At 47.1% G+C, this 21,056-nt stretch overlaps 1 protein-coding gene across 1 annotated transcript in view; it reads right to left on the bottom strand.

Moving 5' to 3' along the window:
- Window positions 1-18,523, bottom strand: part of RETREG1 (reticulophagy regulator 1) — a 141,018-nt gene extending 122,495 nt beyond the window's left edge. The window contains exon 1 of the mRNA XM_032279068.1: window positions 18,094-18,523. Within this exon, the coding sequence (XP_032134959.1) occupies window positions 18,094-18,404 (311 nt within the window). The 5' untranslated portion in view covers window positions 18,405-18,523. The remainder of the gene's footprint in view (window positions 1-18,093) is intronic.
- Window positions 18,524-21,056: the final 2,533 nt, after the last annotated feature.

Genomic DNA, 21,056 nt, shown 5'->3' with positions numbered 1-21,056 from the left:
CAAGGCGGGTGGATCACGAGGTCAAGAGATCGAGACCATCCTGGTCAACATGGTGAAACCCCGTCTCTACTAAAACTACAAAAAATTAGCTGGGCATGGTGGCGCGTGCCTGTAATCCCAGCTACTCAAGAGGCTGAGGCAGGAGAATTGCCTGAACCCAGGAGGCGGAGGTTGCGGTGAGCCGAGATCGCGCCATTGCACTCCAGCCTGGGTAACAAGAGCGAAACTCCGACTCAAAAAAAAAAAAAAAAAAAAAAAAAAAAAAAAAAAGAAATACTGAAAACAGATTACTGCCTTCAAAGAACTGGGCAGCCCTGGGTTCTATATGATTTCTATATGATTCTTTTGCTGAAATCTGCTACTCCAGAGGCACATTTCTTTCAGGGCAACACAGACTGACAAAAAAACACATGCAAAACTGCCAGAGTGGCTTTTTGGACACTGGCAGGAAGAAATAGGTACCCGTGTAGCATTAAGCATTACGCTCCAAGACAAACCTAAAATGTAAGCAGTAGTGACACTCTCAACTCCATGCATCTTGGTCAATCACAGACTAGAATATTTGTTTTGAAAGTTGTGCTTTGAAACATCAAGGTATGAATTCTCTATTCATTCAGTTCAGCACAGTCTATTCCGGCAGTTCCCATGAAGCCAGGCCACTTACCTGGCCTGACAGGCACCCTCCAGGGCAGAACTCAGCAAAGCCCACAACATCCAGCCAGGCAACCTCACTGCAACTCAAGGGGACGCCGCTCACGCTTTTTTCTGTATGAGTGCCCGGAGATGCACAACACAGAAGCCCTGTGTCACACTTAGAGAATGGACCACAAAAATCATGTGCAGCTTCTATACAGCAAGCAGATGATGGGCCTTGGCAGTACCAAAGGCAGAAAGAAATGCTTTAAGCTTGCCCTGAAGATCAAAAGCATGAGAAATAATGGCACAGGAGTCTGGCTGCTTCTCTGCTTACCTATGTACTAGAGGTGATCGGTCAATAGTTAGACTACTGACATTTGTCAGACAACAGAGAAATGCATCTACACCAAAGGACATGGAAAGAATCCTGAACGAGTAGGCTGGCAAATGCATTTAATGGGTAAAATAACCCAGCAAGTAGAGCACAAACTACAATCAGGCCACCCAGGTGTAAAACAGCTGCAACCACACGAGTGTGGCTGTGTGCCCTGGCAAGTCACTTGACTTCTCTGTGCCTCACAATGCCTTTATCATTGCGAATCTTAGCAATGACACCTACCTCCTCAAACAGTTGTTATGTGTAAAGAGTGAGAGATACTACAGGTGAACTGCCTAAAATATCTGGCACAGGATAAGTGCTTCACACTCATTAGTTCTGAACTGTAACATTATCCTCATTCACCGATTTGTCACTGTACCTTTGTCATTAAAGCCAAAGCATCATAAATCTTACTAACCCCTAAACTTGGTGCCCAAAAAGCACACTGCCTTTCTCTGCTGGGCGCTAAGTACCCGCAGGGAGCCTAGGATTGTCTCTCAGGGTGGCAGTCTGGGCTGGACCAGGCCCTACACTCAGCCTGAAGTCAGCCACCCTTCCAGAACCCCTCCCAGGGAGAAGGGCACTTCCAACCTGCACTGCCCTCAGGCCTCCTCCACCCACAAGGGTGACCCCACCAGTGTGTTCCTACAGAAAACTAAGGTCTGAAGTTCTAACCGTTCATCATACAGATTTGTAGGCTGGGTGTGGTGGCTCACGCCTGTAATCCCAGCACTATGGGAGGCCAAGGCAGATGGATCACCTGAGGTCAGGAGTTCAAGACCAGCCTGGCCAACAGGCGAAACCCCATCTTCCCCTTGATGCCCCACTCTCCAGCCTCCAACATGCCTCTCACATGCCCCTCCTCACTGCCCTTCAAATGCTTTCTACAAAATCCATCACATCGGTGCCAGGGGATGTTTATAATGGTCCAGCAGTTCTCCAGGCCTGAAAGAGGTCCCAGTCCTGGAACTGGTGCCCAAGCCCTTCAGGGTCTGGACCTGCCTCCCTTCCACCCTCATCTCCTGTGACCACTGGTACAACTTCCTTGCCCCAGGGGTAAGGCACTACACTGGAGGGGCCTGGACAGCCCTTGCTTCTGACTGCACTCTGGATGAAGCCCAACCCCCCACTCCGGTGCCAGGCTCTTCACCGTGTCCCATCTCCTGCCCCACCTCGCCCCTCCCCTTCTATCTCCCCACCTCCCAACCACGCAGAAGTCCTTGCACTCCTTCAGCAGCCCACACTCCTCCCTCTGGACGTTCACACACGCTGCTCCCTTGTTTTGGAACAACTCCTTCACCTGCACACCCCAGCAACCTGGCCAATGGCTACTGACTCTTTAGGTCCAGCTAAAATGTCACTTCTAGGTCTTTCATGACGACCAACCACCATGGCTGCCCCTCCTACATACCGCTAGCATGGCACTGATGAGAACATGTGGGAAAGGACCCCTGACCTGAGTTTCTTCCCCAGACAGTGAGCTCCGCGAGGGAAGAAGACACCCTGTTCCCAGCGTCCAGCACAGTGATTCTACCTGCCATGTTCTCAGTGAGTATGTGCTAATGAAATGAACCGGGGCCATGTTGCTCACTGTCACCCTTGTAGCTTTCATGATTCCTTCAGCCTGGAAGGCTCTGTTTATGTGGACTCACCCAAACCACGTCTATTTATCATGCTCAATTCATAGAAGTGTGACCTCCCTGGAGTCAGCAGATTCGGAGGACTTCCGCTCCTTCCCGCAGCAGCAGCATGGATACCTGTTACTCAAGTTTGTCATACAGACTAGTTGCTGATTTCCATGTCATCTCTCCCAAGAGATTTTAGACACTAAGAACCACCTTTAACCTTCCTTTATAACCATTCTTTATAAGTGACAGACCCCACCAAGTCCTTCGAGGCCCACTACTGTTAAAGTTCAATGTCAGATCAAGGTAGGAAGACACCTAGGATTTAGAGTTTGATACTAATGGCACCCTTCATTCACCAAATCACGCTCTATTTGTTTTTTAAATTTTATAGGCTGGGCCAGGTGCAGTGGCTCAGGCCTATAATCCCAGCACTTTGGGAGGCTGAAGTGGGCAGATCACGAGGTCAAGAGATCGAGACCATCCTGGCCAATACGGTGAAACCCCATCTCTACTAAAAATACAAAAACTAGCCGGGTGTGGTAGCACGCACCTGTAGTCCCAGCTACTCTGGAGGCTGAGGCGGAAGAATCGCTTGAACCCAGAAGGCAGAGGTTGCAGTCAGCCAAGATTGTGCCACTATGCTCCAGCCTGGTGACAGAGCAAGACTCCGTCTCAACAACAACAACAACAAAAATGTACAGGCTGGGTACAGTGGCTCATGCCCGCAATTCCAGCACTTTGGGAAGCCAAGGTAGGAGGGATCACTTGAGAGGTGGAGGATCACTGTGTTTCCTAGGCTGGTCTCAATCAGGAGGTGGGTGAGACCCTGTAGTGCTCCCCCAACTCTACAAAAAATTTTAAAAATTAGCTGAGTGTGGTGGCACAGACCTGTAGTCCCAGCTACTTGGGAGGCTGAGGTGGGAGGACTGCTTGGGCCCAGAAGTGGAGGTTGCAGTGAGCCAAGATCACACCACTGCACTCCAGCCTGGCCAACAGAGAAGCACCCTGTCTCAAAAAGAAAGAAAAAATAAATAAATTTTTACAAATAAAAGGAAATGCTGTAATAAAATGACATTCTCATGCTTTAATGAAACTAGCCAGAACCAAATATACTCCATTCACTAATATTTTACTCGGTAAACTTTCCAAAATCTAGACATGTATTACCACTCAGCAATAAATTATTATCATGCCAATTTTTAATTTAAAATTGACAAAGTACTGCACTTGAATTGGATAGGAATTATCACAACCACATAGTATTTTGGAAAAGAAATGGTAAAAGAGTAGAAATTCTTCTTCTCAAAGGAGGTGAGCAGAGAACTTGGGTACCTTTCCACAAGCATGGGAATTGCGAAGAAGTGGTTGAAAAAGCAGAAGGTTTCACTGCCGTTTTACCCATTCAGTTACCATATGCTACGGTGCTGGGATACAGGGCTGAGGCAACAGACTGCTCTCTGCCCTCCTGGAGGCAGCGTTCAGGTGGGGAGGCCAGCCCTGTGGTCAGGCATGGCACACTGAACACACATCTTTCTCCCCTCCCTCCCTAAATCACACCAGAATAAAAGGTAAGAGTACAACAAAGATATGCAGGCATGAAGCTAAAAGAAAGCAGGAAAGAAGACAACAGGGTGGATATCAACAAACGTCTAGAAGATGGAAAGCAAGCGCCAGGGTGGTCAATGGGCAAGCAACAGAAAGAGCACTGGGAATTTCAAGAGCGCAAGGAGAAGGTCCCCAAAAGCATGTCCCCCTCAGCTGCAGGTCCCAGGAAAGCTGGGAGGTGGGGGGGTGGAAGGTACTGGGAGAAGGCAGAGGCCAGGACAGGTGTGAAGATGTCATCCAGGCTTCAGTGCAGTGGTGCAACCTTGGCTCACTGCAACCTTCGCCTGCCTGGGCTCAAGCGATTCTCCTGCCTCAGCCTCCTAAGTAGCTGGGATTACAAGTGCACACCAACACGCCCAGCTAATTTTTGTGTTTTTTGTAGACACGGGGTTTCGCCATGTTGGCCAGGCTGGTTTTGAACTCCTGACCTTAGGTGATCCACCCGCCTCAGCCTCAAAAGGGCTAGGATTACAGGCGTGAGCTACCACACCCAGCCTACAAATCTCTATGATGAACAGTTAGAACTTCAGATCTTACTGCCCACCCTTGCTGGGTCAGGAGAGAGGACCTCTCCTCCACCCCAATAGAAGTAGGAGGTTGTTCTCTGAAAAAATTAAAGTGGAAGGGCTTCAGACCCTGGGGGTAACAGCACAGAAGAGAGCAGGGCAGAGGAAGCACGCTGAGAACAGGGAGCTGATGCCAGGCAGCATTCTGACAGGGACTCCCACGTGTTCACCATCTCCCTGGCACAGCTCCCGGACCACTTGGAGTCAGGTGTCCCCTCCCTGCCCCACCCTCCCAGGAGGGGTCACCATGCTGATGACCCTCAGTGAACACCATGAAGTGGACACTCCTCAGCCCTGCACATTGTGCTCAGTCTTAAAGTCCTTTACTGTGAAACAGGAATGGGAATCTGAGGGCCCCTTAGATATTTCAGGAAACCCTTCAACACCGAAGAGAGACAAAACACAGAAATAAAAACACGCATGAGAAAACCGCCAATAAACTATCTTCTTCTTTTTATTAAGGAGGAGAAAAATCTAAGAATCAAAAACCTAAGACTCAAAACAAGTGCATTCTAAAAAGAAAAAATCAAAAATGAGGAAAATGTCTTAGAACTAAAAATGAGACTAGAAATTTTGAATCAGTAGAATGCAAAAGATACAGGAAGCTTTCTGAAAGCAGAACAGAAGACAAAGATGAAAACAGAAAAACTGAGAAAATCAGGAGCAATCCGAGAAGTCCAACATTTGACCAGTAAGATTTCCAGAAAGAAAAAATAGGCTGGGTGTGGCAGCTCACATTTGTAATCCCAGTGACTCAGGAGGCGAAGGCCAGAGGACTGCTTGAGGCCAGGAGTTACAGACCAGCCTGGTCAACACAGCAAGATCCCACCTCAACAAAAATTTTAAAAACCTAGCCAGGCAAGGTAGTGTATACCTGCAGTCCCAGCTACTCGGGAGGCTGAGGTGGGAGGATCGCTTAAGCTATGATCTCCTCACTGCACTACGGCCTGGGTGTCACAGAGAGACCCTGTCTCTAGGAACAAAATTTAAAAAGAAAGAAGAGAAAAGCAAACAAAACAAAGAGGAGGAATTTTGTTTTGTTTTCTTTTTTTTTTTTTTTTTTTTTTTTTTTTTTTTTTGAGATGGAGTCGTGCTCTGTCACCCAGGCTGGAGTGCAATGGCACAATCTCGGCTCACCACAACCTCCACCTCCCAGGTTCAAGTGATTTTCCTGCCTCAGCTTCACAAGTAGCTGGGATGACAGGCATGCACTGGCATGCCCAGTTAATTTTTATATTTTTAGTAGAAGCAGGGTTTCACCATGTTGACCAGGCTGGTCTTGAACTCCTGACCTCAAGTGATCTACCCGCCTCGGCCTCCCAAAGTGCTGAGATTACAGGCGTGAGCTACTGCACCTGGCCAGGAAAGAATTTTTTAAAAACTTAAAGAAAATTGTTTTTTCAGAGAAATAATTTTAAAATTTAAAAGACCTGAAGAATCTTTTTTTTCAAACACAAAAGTTTCCAGCTGAGACTATTCATAAAACCTAGAACAATAAATGAAAAAAGGATCAACAGAGACCTATCAATTTGAAATTTCAATAATCAAGAGAAAACCCCAGAATCTTCCAGGGAGAAAAACCAGGTCATCTATAAGAGATCAGGCACCGGCAGGTCTTTCGCCAGCTCAAGTGCAATGGTAGAAGCAAGAGAGGAGACGAGGAGGTAATGCCTCCAATTCCTAAGGGCAATTCTTTCCAACCCAGAACTCTAAATCAAGCCAGACGAGAAATCCACAGCAAGGGTGGGATAAAGATGTTTTCCGCATACAAGTTCTCAAAACACGTATTTCCTGGGTACTCTCTCCAAGTGAGAGAATGTGCTCTCCCCACACAGAGGAGTGCACCAAGGAAGGCTTCAGGAACAGAGAAGAAACAAATAGAAATCAAGAACTTGGGACAAGGGTGAAGAAAACCTTACACTCTCATGAATATTCTCAAGAGGAAGAAAGCTGTTGACTTTGTCCTAAGCCCCTGTTTTAAGCAAGGGTCTAGCATCAGGGGCTCCAACGGAGGAGAAAAGGAAAACGATGATGACAGAGTGTCCTGGGTGGACAGCAAGCCCAGTGGGGCATCAGAGAAGACCGGAACAGAGTGATGGGAACTGGGAGAAGGCTGAGAACTCTGAGAGTAACAGCAAAATAACAATGAACAGGAAAGGAAAGGTAACATGATACTCAGTTCATATAGGAACAATACTGACATAGTCATAATGCTTTCACCAAAACTTGTGATATCATTACAGTGGAAGGGGGATGAGAAGAGTTTATGTGAGTTGGGGTGCCAGGAGAAAATTAATGTCTTAGATTGCTGAATCAAAAACCAGCATTTTAAGAATTTTACTTAGAAAAGTCTATATAGAGCCAAGAGCATAACAAATAACAGTTGCTCCTAGAAACAGGACTGGGAAGAAACTGTTGCATTTTCATTAAAAACTCAGTGGAATTGATTGATATTAAAGATGTATGTGTGTGGAAGGGAGAGACTGATTTTCATACATGGTATTCTCTACATCATTTCCTACATATTCTATAAGTGCCATTTTAATCTTCTTCTTTGACCCAAGGGATACTTAACAGACTTTTAACAAGGTTTTAAGAATTAGAAAAACAAACACAGAGAAAAATTAACAAAATACCTTCCAGTTGCACCACATTCTCTGAAGAATATCTGCAGATCTGAAACTGAAATTAACAAGCAAGATCTAGATGGAGTCTAGGCTGGGGACAACCTCACTGAAGAGGTGGCACGTGGGGCTGATGACAGGGAAGGGACAGAGCAGGGAACAGAGATGCGGGAGTCAGTCCTGGTGGGAGAGGCACTGCCCACAGAGCACGCAGCTTTGCAGAGTGGGCGAGAAGAGGCACAGGTGGGTGTGAGCTACCCTGTGCTCCCTCCTTAATGGCGCCATGCCCACCCCCCCCCCCCCCCCCCCCCCCCCCCCCCCCCCCCTTAAGGCCCCCTGCCCCCCCCCCCCCCCCCCCAGCCCAACACCATCCTCGGAGTGGCAGCCGCACTCCTTCAGCCCAACATGTCAGTCCCCAAACTCTAGATTCACCTGGACTCACATCCCACGTCGCCTATCTCACGCAACTCTCTACACCACAAAGTGGTACAATCAGCTAAGAACAGGCCAGAGCCCACATGACATCTTACCTGCTAGAGAAAGTGCCACCCGCCTGGGTCAAAAGAGCACACACAAAAGGGAACTGAAATATGATAAAATTGGGCCACATGACAATGCAGAGAAATACACACCCTGCTTTGGTAATCAATGCCGAAAATGGAAAACAAAGGTGGTGGGGTGGAATCCTCTATGGGGTGAAGCCAGAGTTGGTGCCGAAATTTTACTTGGAAAAATAAATTAACCTTTTTATGTAAAGCAAATGGAGATAGCAAACTCTGCGCGTGAAAGCTGATGTTTTGATCTAAGAAACTAAGTCTGTCTTCGAGAAGCAGAGGGAAGAAGTCAAATTGAATTACGCTCTGATTGTATCCTGAGACCTCCCCTTGCAGTCCAGCTTATTGGTGGGGAAAGCAGAAACCTGGTTGGAATCCCCATTCTGCCAAATACCATTACCTTGGGAAAAGTGACTTAAATGCCTTGAGCCCCAATATCCCCCCTGCCAAATGGAGCAATGATACCTGCTGTATGGTGTGAGAATTAAATAAGGAAACTCCACTAAGTGCCCAGCAAAGCAGGAGCCCCATAAATGGTGACTGCCATTATCAAGGATCACTGCAGAAATGCAGGAATTTATGCAAGGCCACAGAAAGTGTGCCACAAAATCATCAAAAGAAGAATGGCTCATTACACGATAGCCACAACGGTTTATCTAGAAACCCAGAGAGTCCATGTGGCCGCAACTCAGGAGAGCTCCCTCTAGTATCTGAGTTCACCTTTCAGGTGACAGGTCCGGTGAGTGTCTAGGAAGAGACGGGAGGCCAGCCTCCCACGGGTGGCTCATGCTCTTTCTCCCAGTTCTAGGTTTACTCAGGAGCGTGGAGGTGGCCACACCTCACTCAATGTGTCTTCACCTAGGTATTGCCTTTTTCATCCCTGAGACAAAAATGAGTCTTTCCAAAAACTGGAATCAGCAGCAAACAAAGAACATTACACTAAATCATTTGGCAAAATCTGAAAACACTTCACAGCTGCATGCTTCTAAAAGCACATTTGAAATGTCACGTGGATATCTTGGACTCATTTTATCTTTAGCAAATGGGAAATTTCCCATAACATATTTATTGTTAAACGAATATAGTATGGGGTGACTACAAGAATAAAACTAGTACTACTCCATTAAAAATGCACCTTGGGAAAAAAATGGTCAATGCGGACAAAGATGAAGATACAGGAGCCTGATACAAAATGTCTGCACTGAAGAAATAGCCAAGCGTAAATAAAACAAACAAAAAAAAATCTAGCATTTTCCCCCAGACATTTGTGCTCCCCCACTAAAGCTTATAGCCGGCCTCTGCAGGTGCCTCGTCCTGCCTTAACCTCCTCAGCTGCAGTAGATTACCATTCTCAACGAGAAATCAGACAACACATGTGACTCCTTGCCGCTTTGGCTACAGGTGCACTGGGTCCCCAGGATCTTCCCCTAGGTCCCCAGGAACCAGAAGAAAAGGTGCTCTTCTCACCCAGCCCCTTTGGTCCTCCTCAGAGGACCCCACCATATCATCAACCTTGCCTCTCCATTACCCTTTCCCCACAAATTCCAGTGTCCTTTGGAATACCCACCCAAGCATCTCCAGGCATCTAGAGGATGGATCGAGAATGGGAGGGAGCAGGGTGTTAAGATTCTACAGAGGGAATGAAAATAGAAACACTGGTGAAATGCAGCTTCTGACATTCAAAATAAGGTATCTCATGGAGGTGAAGGCCAAGCATTAGACAGAGAGTACTTAGTCCACTTGGATTGCTGTAGCAAAAATACCATTAACTAGGTGGCTTATACATAACAGAAATTCATGCCTTACAATTGTAGGGGCTGGGAAGTTCAAGATCAAGGCACCAGTCGGCTTGGCATCTCGTAAGGGCTCACTCTCTGCTTTGCAGATGGCATCTTCTTGCTGTGTCCTCACATGTTGGAATGAGTGAACAAGCTACCTCTGGCCCCTTTTATAAGGGCACTAATGCCACTCATGAGGACTCCCCCTTCATGACCTAACAGCCTCCTAAAGGCTCCACCTCTTAAAATTAATGCACTGGGGAGAAGGTCTCAACATATGAAATTTAAGGGGACACAAATATTCAGACCATGGCAGAGAGTAAAGATTTCCTAAACTACTGAATTCTGTCGGCCAAGCTGGGAGCCAGCCTGAGAACCAAATCACAAAGGGGCCCAGAAATAGAGAGATGATAGCTGGGTCCTCCACTGAGCCACAATGCTGCAGCAAGGAGGTGGTGCCACGGAGAAAGGAGGAGAGTCTCCTCCCCTTGGGGTGTGATTTGAGTCCACCAGGACCCTGTAGAAACCGCTTCAGCTAAGGCCAGCAAGGAGCAATTGTAAGTCAAGTACTGGATGGCATTTGTGATCGCCACACTGGCTGCTCCAGAATCACCCTCTCCTGGGACTCACCCATGCTGCTGTTCTCTCTCTCTCAAGGTGCTCTTTCTGGTCACCCACCTCGGTAATTCAATCTCCCCAACACTCTCCCCCAGCTCTCTCCAAGAAATTTCACACGCTCCCAAGGCTGCAACATCTAAACTCTAACACATTCAACTCCATACTTCAAACTCAACAGTTAGACACAGCATCAGTCTGTGTCTAACACTGTAGTGACATGTGGATAATTCACCTGGTGAGCTACAGGTACGTCCAATGCAACATCCCCAAACCTGGCCTGCTGCAACCTCAGCCACGCTTACATTGGTTAAGATCACTACCAGGCACTCCTCATCTAGCCCATGGCCTAAGTCATTTCCCTGCCTTTCTCTACCCCTACCCACCAAATCATTCCCTCCTCCCGATTTTATCTACAGAGTCACCCCAAATCCACCTCCTCTTCCCCACCCCCACTACCTTGGCTCAGCCTCTCAGCACCACCATTGCCATCTGCAATGGTGTCCTAGCTGGTGCCCAGCCCCGGGCTCTTGCTCCCCTAATTCATCCAGAGGGGCTGGCAGAAAGCTGATGGGCAGCCTCTGGCACAGTTGTAGCATGAAGTTCCGAGCTGAACAAACACCGCTTCCCCCCTGCCCACCCAGCCCCAGTCACAATGGCCTCCCTGCTGCCCTGCAAACACCCCAAGCCCACTCCCACCCAGGACTTTAGGACGTGCCATTCCCTCTGCCTGGAACACTCCACTCCAGAGTTACCTGCTTGCATCATTCCCTGACTTGCTCTTCAGGTGTCTGCTAAGGCCACTTCCTGAGAGGCCACTGATGACCACTCAACAAAGTAGTAACTTCTGTCACTCTCCCTTGTCCTTGCTTTAGTTTTCTTCATAACATCCAGCTCCTTCTAGCATTTTGTACATTTGTTGATTGTCTTTTTTCCACCACTTTCACTACTAGAATATATGCTCTGGGAGAATAGGGACCTTATCTGTTTGTCCACTGTTAATCCCTTGCACCTAGAACAATATCCGCATATAGTACACACTCAATAAATATTTGTTGCATATTTTGGTCAGGTGTGTTGGTTCAGCTGGCCGAGGCAGGTGGATCACCTGAGGTCAGGAGTTCAAGATAAGCCTGGCCAACATGGTAAAACCCTGTCCCTACTAAAAATACAAAAATTAGCTGGGCATGGTGGCACATGCCTATAATCCCAGCTACTCCGGAGGCTGAGGCAGGAGAATCACTTGAACCCAGGAGACAGAAGTTGCAGTGAGCCAAGATAGTGCCATTGCACTGCAGCGTGGAAGACAGAGTGAGACCCTGTCTCAATTTAAAAAAAAAGAAAGAAAGAAAGAAAGAAAGACTTGTTGCATATTTAAATGGAGGTCCTGAAAGCAAGGGAGGAATATGATGCTATTAATACTGGGGTAATAGAAAGGGACGCTTATTTGATGTCATAAAAATTCCTTAGCATAGTCCAATAGTAACCTCTTCAAAACCTGGCCCCACCCTTTGAATTGCAGCCTCACCTCTGGGTATTCCCCCAGCAAGCGCATAAATCTCCCCTCCGCGCCACTCTCACTGTCTTTATTTTCTTTTCTTTTCACTTTCCTACAGTTTTACTATTTATACCAATGGAAGGTAAGGCGAGGAACTTAGTGCAATGCCACAGGCACTAAAGCAAAAGACCTATGCATGGACTTTTCTAAATGGCTATAGTCTCCAACCATGGGTTCAAAACCAAATCTCACTGTCGCCCAGGCTGGAGTGCAATGGCGTGGTCTCAACTCACTGCAACCTCCGCCTCCCAGATTCAAGCGATTCTCCTGCCTCAGCCTCCCAAGTAACTGGGATTACGGGTACATGCCACCATGCCTAGCAAATTTTTGTGTTTTTAGTAGAGACGGGGTTTCACCATGTTGGCCAGGCTGGTCTTGAACTCCTGACCTCAAGTGATCTGCCTGCCTCAGCCTCCCAAAGTGCTGGGATTACAATTGTGAGCTACTGCACCCAGCCCACTCTCACTGTCTTTAAATAGGCCCACCTTATTCATCACAGGGGAATATCCTCTAGTCCAGCTCATTTCACCAAACTTTTTTTAACATCTACAATGTTTCAGATCTCATGTGGATCCAGCAACTCAAGATTAATTCTCCATTCCCAAAACAGACCCTCAGTGTGAGGGTCTTATTTGCAAGAATCTAACAACCAACAATAGTAGCATCTGTAAAAGGGAGTTACTGTCAACTGGAGTAAAGAAATTCTATTTCAGGCTGTGGGACTAGAAGGACGCTGTCCGGGAGGAAGGGAGAGAGTTCGCACTGGTCAGACCACCTCAGGAATCCTGCATTCCAGGCAGAATACGGATGAACTGAATCCCGGCCAGAAGCATCTGCAAACCAGACAGCACAACGGTGAGTGGAGGAGGCCAGGATTTCTCAGGCAGGGAAAGAAGACAGCTTGGCAAGAACCAAGAAGAGAATGGATTTTGAAACAGACAAAAGGATGGTCCTGGGGAGGCACCTACCTCCTGGGCAGCTGTGGAGACAATCAAGAGATGGCCTTAATGTAAGGAAAACGTTGACTAGTGAGTGTTGCCCAGCAATGGAAATGCTGTCTCATAGAGAAGACGGCTCACAATTTCAGAAAGTGCTCAAACATAGAGGTTTCCAAACTGGAACATGTATTGAATCACCTGCAGAACTGGAGAAAGCCCAGATGTTTTGGACCCACCCGCAGAGATTCCTGTTCAGTGCGTGTGAAGGAGGCCCATGATTTTTCATCTCCAGGTGATGCTGGCGATGTGGATGCTGCTGACCCAGGACCTCACTTTGCGAGGTATGCCTCTAATGCCAACTGGAACACCGCATTCATGCTGGCGGAGAAGGAACACCTGACATCAAGTGGGAGGTTGAACCCTGCAACCTTCTAAAACAACTTGACAGTGCTCCGAAGACTATCGGTGGGTCCTGCTGGCATTCGGGACCACCAGGTGCCCAGCCTGAAAAGTCATAGTGCCCCACGTGTCCTGCCAGGTATGCCCGTGTGTGGTCACTCAGGCAAATAACTTTCTTACAGTTTTGCTATTTATACCAATAGAAGGGAATGCTGTCATCATTCATCGCCACGGGCACTAAGGAAAAAGGGCTATGCATGGACTTTTCTAAATGCCATGGTCTCCAACCAGGAGTTCAAAACCAAATCACATCAGAGAGGCTTTACAGGCTGCAGCGGTAACATGCCCAAAAGAAGAGCTGCATTGTAAGCCATTAAATTTCAATATGGCAACCAGCAAGACTGAGGAGATGGAGCTTTTACTCCATTCGGTGCCAAACCAAGGCAACCATCAGGGCTTACAGCTTCCCTCACCAAAAACAGACACTTCACACAAAGATTTCTACCTGATGTTTTCCAATAGCTTTATTCATAATAGTCAAACGTGAAAATTACCTGAAGGAACATCAACTAGCGAATGGATAAACAAATTGTGGTACGGCCTCAAGGCGGTACACTACCCAGCAATACAAAGCAGCAAATCACTGACACACGCAGCAGCGATGAATCACAAAACTACACTGAGTAAGCAAAGCCAGATACAAAAGACATCACGCACTTTGGGAGGCCAAGGCGGGCAGATCACTTGAGGTCAGGAGTTTGCAACCAGCCTGGCCAACATGGTGAAACCCCGTCTCCACTAAAAATGCAAAAATTAGCCAGGTATAGTGGTGTGTGCCTGTAATCCCAGCTACTCAGGAGGCTGGGGCAGGAGAATCGCTAGAACCCGGAAGGTAGAGGTTGCAGTGAGCCGAGATCACAACACTGCACTCCAGCCTGGGTGACAGAGCAAGACTCCATCTCAAAAAAACAAAAGACATCACCCTAAATGACATAGTTTATATGAAACTTTAGGGGAGTCCAACCTAGGCAACAGTGACAGAAGCAGATCAGTCCCCAGGGACTGGGATGCAAAGAAGTCTTTACGGGTGATGAAATATTCTAGCTCTCCACTGCCACTGTGGTTACACAGGCACACAGAATACATTTGACTGTATACTTACAGTATGTGCATTTTATTGGTGTTAACCACAAAAAGTTAATCCTTCAAAAACAAAAATAAACCCGACATTTCCTATTACATTGGGCTCATTCTATTTCAGGATGTGCTTACAAGTATAACATCAGTTGCTTCTGAGAGGAAACTGTGTAGACAGGGACAGGCGTGGGAAGACGATTTCAAAATGTTTACCCTTTTGTACATTTAAACGTCTGAACTATAAGCCTATGTTAATTAATTTTTAAGTGAATAAATTTTTAAATGAAGGAAAAACTCTAAAAACATGTTCTTCATTGGTGACATGACTGAGATAACATCATCTGAGGCCCCTCATCAGCACAAAACTATTGGACTGTTGCCCAATCTATTTCAGTTGTAGAAACCCTGCTTTTTGAGACAGGTGCTCTATGTGGCCTATATTTTACCAAGCTCTGCTCAGTTCTCAGTGAATATCATTTTTTAGCATTTTTTCATGTTAGTGTTTTTCGTAAAATATACCATAGATAAGAATGCATATGTATGTGTGCCTGCATGTATCTGATTCAAGAATGTCTTTTATTTTCTTTGTAGTTTTTAATCTCCTATGTGTGTATCCCTAATCAACCTGTTCTCTTTCTGCACCATTTAAAGCTTCTCAACTGAATCATTCAGCATATATTATTTTGTTCATCTTTTAACCAAAATTACATTTGTAAAATTCATCCATGATTTTGCCAAAGCTGTATTTTCATCATTATATGGTATCACAATCCACAATAAATAAATGAACCGCAATGTACTTATCCATTAAAATATTTGTGGACACTGCTACAAGGTATTTTTTTGGTCCCTGTTGCGTACAGAAAAAAACAAAGTCAAACACACAACATAGCATCTGAGGCAACAACTGTCCCCACAAACCACTTAGCCAACCTTATCTCCCACTACCTTTTCTACCAACCCAGGCTGCTGCTGCATCTGTGTACTGCGTTGTGGTTGAAATATTAGGTGCACCTTCAAGATGCTGTTGTGTTCATTATATTCCTCAGGGTTGGGTTGCTGTGGGTCATGAACCAGATTAGCTCTCCCAAATCATTCCCATCCACTGAGGTCTGGTTCAAGCATGATCTCCTTATGAAGAACCCGCACTCTCTTCCATCCACAATACCACTGTTCCCCAAAACCATGTCAAAATGAATTCTCCTTTCCTGAACTTTCCACCACACTTAATTCATGCAACTTTGAGTTATACCCATTGGTTATGGCTGTGTCACAATTTTTGCCCCAAATCTTACAGATAATGGGCAAGTGTTGATGCTTTTGAGTCAAATTCAAAATCCTAAAACCCTCTGCTAATGCCAGGTGCTAAATCGTTCAAAAATATAGGCTTAAAAGTTTATTTCCACAAAAATGAAATGATATCAATTAAAGTGAAAACAACATCCCATTGCTTAAGACAGATTTGGCTGGGTTCCCCATAATTTATAACTGAATTTTTTTGTTTTTTTCATAGAAAATACAGTGCTTTAGAATTCATAAGACACGTAATTTAAGATCATAATATAAGAGAATCACATAATTTAAGATCATTTAAGAAGAAATACATTATTTAAAGAAAATGCAATGTCCTTGAAAATTATTTTAACCCCAGAGTAACAAATAAAAGGGGGAAAAAAACTAAATTTTAATGATATTAATAAATGGGTCATAAATTCAATGGATTATAATGGAAAAGCAACAAGTATTTCTGAATTTAAAGAACAGGACAGTCATTTTTTTCAAAGAAAATACATGCATGGAATGCAGATGCCTCAAACAGGATATGACATAAAACAGGAAAGGAGAAGGCTCTAACTAGGTTGAATGCCTGGCCAATGTGTCCTCTCCAACAGTCATAAATAAAATAGATGGAAGACAACACCCCTGAATAATACCAAATATGCCTTCCAATTATTTTATGCAAAAACAAGATTTTCAATAGGTGTCATTAAAGAAAACATCATAGAAAAAATTTTTTCAACTCATGTTACAGAAATTAGGCTAAAGACTTTACTATAAAAATGGCTCCTCTAAATCAATAAAGAAAAGAACAATGGCCTACTTGAACAAATAGACAAAGGTTATTTATAAGCAATGCAGATAAAAGGTAACTGTAGTGGCTCTTAAACATAAGATAAAATGCTCAATCACAGAGAATTGCAGAATAAAATCATTTGGGGATAGTCTTTTTCACCCATCAGATTTGCAGGATCAAAAACTTTCATAAAATATTCTTGGCAAGGGTGTACCAAAGCAGGCAGGCAGTCACACACATTGCTGATGGAAGTATAAATTGTTAGAACCCTAAGGAAGTGCAATATGGTGATATCCACCAAATTACAAGTGCACACAACCTCTGACCCAGCAATTCCACTTCTGGGAAGTTATCCAAAATACTTACATGTATGCAAAATTATGCATGTACATTAGCTATAACACTGAAATGGCAAAAGCTTGGAAACATCAGTGCCTCAGTAGGAGACAAGTAATTTGAGACATCCTTACAACAGAATTCTGAAGCAGCTGAAGAAGAACAAGGAAGCAATCATCAAGAAATACTAAGAAAAGGAAGAGCTCATATGGTACTCCACAATTTGTGTAGACTATGGTATATTTGCTGAAACATGCACTATCTGGAAAGAGACACAGGAAACTAGCAACACTAAGAAAAGGCCTAGCACAGATCTGCAGGACAATGTTCGCCTTGCTCAAGTTAACCTAGAAAATGACGGGCTACGTATTTTGTGCAATTTATTTATTTCTCAACTTTAAGGTTAAGAAATCTCTGCCCTGTAACAAGGCACCTGTTATGGGAGCTCTGCTTATTCTGCCCTGGGTGGGTCATGTTTGTTACGAAGACACTTAGCAAACAAAGAAGGCTTTTCTCCGCCCTCAGTAGCGTGGTAACGGATGACAGGACACCACTCTCAACGAAGGAGCCAGACACTCTCCTGGCCTTCCTGGTGACGAGCGCTTTTTGGAGATACGAACCTGTTGCTCAGAGGCTGAGCATCCCCGTGTGTTCTCCCTGTACTTCGCCTAAAAATATGCCTGCGTTCCACACTGTGCACACCCAGGGGTGGGTGCTGGGCGTACCCCACCTGCTTGTTTGCCTCCCGTTTTCTCATCAGGGAGTAAAGACAGTAAACCTAACCCTCCAGGGGAAGGAGAAACAAATCATTCAGGGCCCATCTCAGGTGACTGATGAGCGCGGCACCGTTCTGAACGTGTACCTAATCTGGTCCAGATATGCCTGCTGGGGCCGCCAGAACCAAGGCACGCTCAAGCACGTTCGCTCCGGCAGGCTTGGGCGAGCAGGTCAAGGCCTGAGAGTTCTAGGAAGCGGGGCGAAGTTTTCAAGCACGATGGGAACACCTGCAGGTGCAGGTGCCCGCGGGCCGGCCGACCACCTGGCTCTGAGGCTGGATCTGCACACGGAGGACGACAACCACGCACAGGGACGTGCGTCCGGAGGAAAGTTGCAGCGAGTGTCTGTCTACCTGTTTGAGATAGGAGGCCGAGAAAGTGCGGCAGCGCTGACAAGCGTTTTGTCCCGCGGGCTCCCCCTGCACTGGGTCCCCGGGGGCCCCAAGGTCACCTGCCCTCCTGAGCGCCTCCACCCATTCCAAGCTCTCACCAGAACAGCAGGTTAGCAGCGACGAAGCCGAGCAGGCTCCGCAGCGGCCTCTTCCAGCTCAGCAACTCGTCCGCGCGGCAGCCCAGCCACAGCACTGGCTCCCCGAGCAGCCAGGTCACCGCGGCGGCCGCCCGGCCCGCGGCCTCCTCCACCTGCAGCCCCGCGCCCTCCGCCGCCCCAGCCTCCTGCGCTTCCTCCTCCTGCTGCGGCCGCTCTGCTGGGGGCGCCTGGGGCGGCGGCGGCGCCTGCTCCTCCGCGGCAGGAGCTGGGCATCCCTCCTCGGCGTGCTCCGAGGGCGCCGGGCTCGCCATCTTCGGCGGCGCTTCCAGGCGGGGACCGGGCAGGGCGCGCGCGGGGGCGCGCGTGGGTGTGGGCGCCGAGGGCGGGGCGGCGGCCGCAGGTCCCGGAGCCGGGCGCGCACGACGGGGAGCAGGCGGCCGGGTGCCTTGTGACGTCACCGGCCGCAGAGGGGGCGCAGCCGGGGGAAGTGGGTGCGGCCGAGTTCGCGCAGGGGCGGGGCCCGGAGCTGGGCGGCGTCCACTGGGGGCTCCGGGCTCCTCCAGGGCCTCGCCGGGGACCCGAGGAAAACGACCTTCTTTTCTCTTGTAGCGGCGGGGGAGGGCGGAGTGGAGGACCGCAGCTGGGTTCCGTATCCAAAAGGAAGCCAAGGCTAAGGGCAAAATAGATTGGACATTTTCACTTTCTCAAGCCAGGGTCACCGGTCGCCCAACCAGTAGCCACTGAGGGTGGCATCGGGGCGCCCCTTCCCCTGGCAGCGGATTTCAGCCCCCAGGGGCACTCCCCATCCCGGCCATCCCCAGCACCTTTGCAAGGACAGCAGCACAGCCATAGCAGAGGTCTTGGGCACCCTGGAAATAACTTGCTGGTATAAATGTTGGATTGAGAAAGGAAGAAAAAACATCTGGGGTCAATTTGGGGCCCTCTCGTTTGACAGGGGAGGAAACGCCAAGCAGCAGCGGTGGAAGAAGGTGCTTCCTCTCTCTCTTCTCTGTCTCTGGCTCTTTCTCTCTCTCTCTCTCCGCCTCTCCCCCTCTCCCCTCCCTGTGTGGCCAGGTGATCTGACTCAGAATCGTGAGTGCGGGGAGCTGACAAGCAAGAGACTGAACATTTGCACATGTCAAGCAAGGTTTGGCCTGCTTTGAAGCCAGTGATTGCAGAGCCACTTGGTCTCCGCGTCACGAGCAGGCATCAGGGCAGTGGTGGGATGGCAGGGCATCCATTCTGAGACCTCCCATGCCCCATCTCTTTGGCCCCAGTGCTTCTGCGTGAGTGCGGAGAGAGAGGAACACAGTTCATTGGTTAAGCTTACTTTTCACTATTTGCATTTTTAAATTTTTGTCTTCTTTAATCTTCCTGGTCTTGTTTTTACTCTATGACATGCCCTTATCCCATCCAAAGGATTCTATCTGCAGATGAATCAGGGCATCTCATATCCCTTTACTGGCAACCAACCTTCCTGCACAGGATGGAAGGGAGGGCAATGAAATTGCCTTGTGTCAAGGGAACCTCTGGGGGAAAGTTCTGTAACGCCTCTGGATGGCCATTGTAAACCTCTGTGTAGACACATGTAGAATCCATTGATCGGTACATTCACTGCAGGTGTCTGCACTTTACTGTGTGTATGTTGTACTTCAAAGGGGGTATATTCCCAGAGTCCATGCAAAGGCTTACTAAACACCTACCGGGTACACAAAGCATTGCTAAGCCCTGTGGATACAACTTCCACCCACAGGAAGCTCACAGTCTGATGAGGGGCCAATTAAGAGCATCTGGCATTTCCAACTTCCCTTCTTAGGAGTATCCTGACAACACAATGGAAAGTGGCCTGGGTGGCAAGGAAAAAGCAACATGTAAACAACTCAGGTTTCATCCATATAAGAAAGACAATCTTGGTCGGGAGCTGTGGCTCACACCTGTAATCCTAGCACTTTGGAGACCGAGGCAGGCAGATCACAAGATCAGGAGTTCGAGACCAGCCTGGCCAATGTGAGGAAACCCTGTCTTTACTAAAAATACAAAAATTAGCCAGGCGTGGTGGTGGGCACCTGTAGTCCCATCTACTCAAGAGGCTGAGGCAGGAGAATCGCCTGAACCCAGAGGGGAGAAGTTGCAGTTATCACGCCATTGCACTCCAGCCTGGGCAACAGAGCAAGACTCCATCTCAAAAAAAAATAATACGATCTTTTTCCAGGTGTGTGTCCTCCCTCTTGGCACTAGCAGAGAAGTTTTTGAAAGATAAATGCTTTTATCGTGTCCTTTGACCTTTGTTTGGCACTTGATACAGCCCCAGGTTCGCTATTCTAAAATCTGTTCTAGACAGATGTGTGCCAAAGCCAGTGTGGAGAACATGGGGCAGGGGAGAGGAAGAACCAGGCGTCCCCATTGCCCAGAGCAATGTTGATGATGTACCAGAAACAGGTTTGCAAGATTCATCACCTTCCTCCTGGCTTCCCCTGAATTCTAATTATTGTTGTCGGGATCTATTGAAGTAGTAAAAACTGCTGGCAACCAAGACACATAAAAGCTAAGCTGCAGTTACTGTGTGTGGTTTCCAACACTTATTTATCATCTCTGTTTAATAACAAACCTCTTTACCCACAGCCATGTGTTGGAAAGTCAATTCTCCCTCTCTCTTTGGCTCTCTCAAAATTACTATGGAGAAAATGCTACGGAAACTGTTTTGCATAAAAGCCTGGGCTAATCTGTCCTTTTCATCTCTGACCTGTAATACTTACTGACAACTTATGTGACAAAAGTGGGCACTGGCATAGACATGCAAATGGTGCTGCTGGGTGGGTTTTTGTTGCTGTTGCCTGTTTGTTGTTTGTCTAATGATCTTTGTGATGCTTGAGTATTTTATTCAGGGCTTAGACGACGGAAGCATAATGCTAACAGTGGCTGAAATCAATCTTGTCCCCTGGTTTTAAGAACATGCCATATTC

Source organism: Sapajus apella, unplaced genomic scaffold (genome assembly GCF_009761245.1).
Source record: "Sapajus apella isolate SASKATOON/1434 unplaced genomic scaffold, GSC_monkey_1.0 scaffold11, whole genome shotgun sequence".
Taxonomy (NCBI): Eukaryota; Metazoa; Chordata; class Mammalia; order Primates; family Cebidae; genus Sapajus; species Sapajus apella.
Note: the sequence above shows the minus strand (reverse complement) of the source record. Positions and strands in the feature narration are given on the sequence as shown.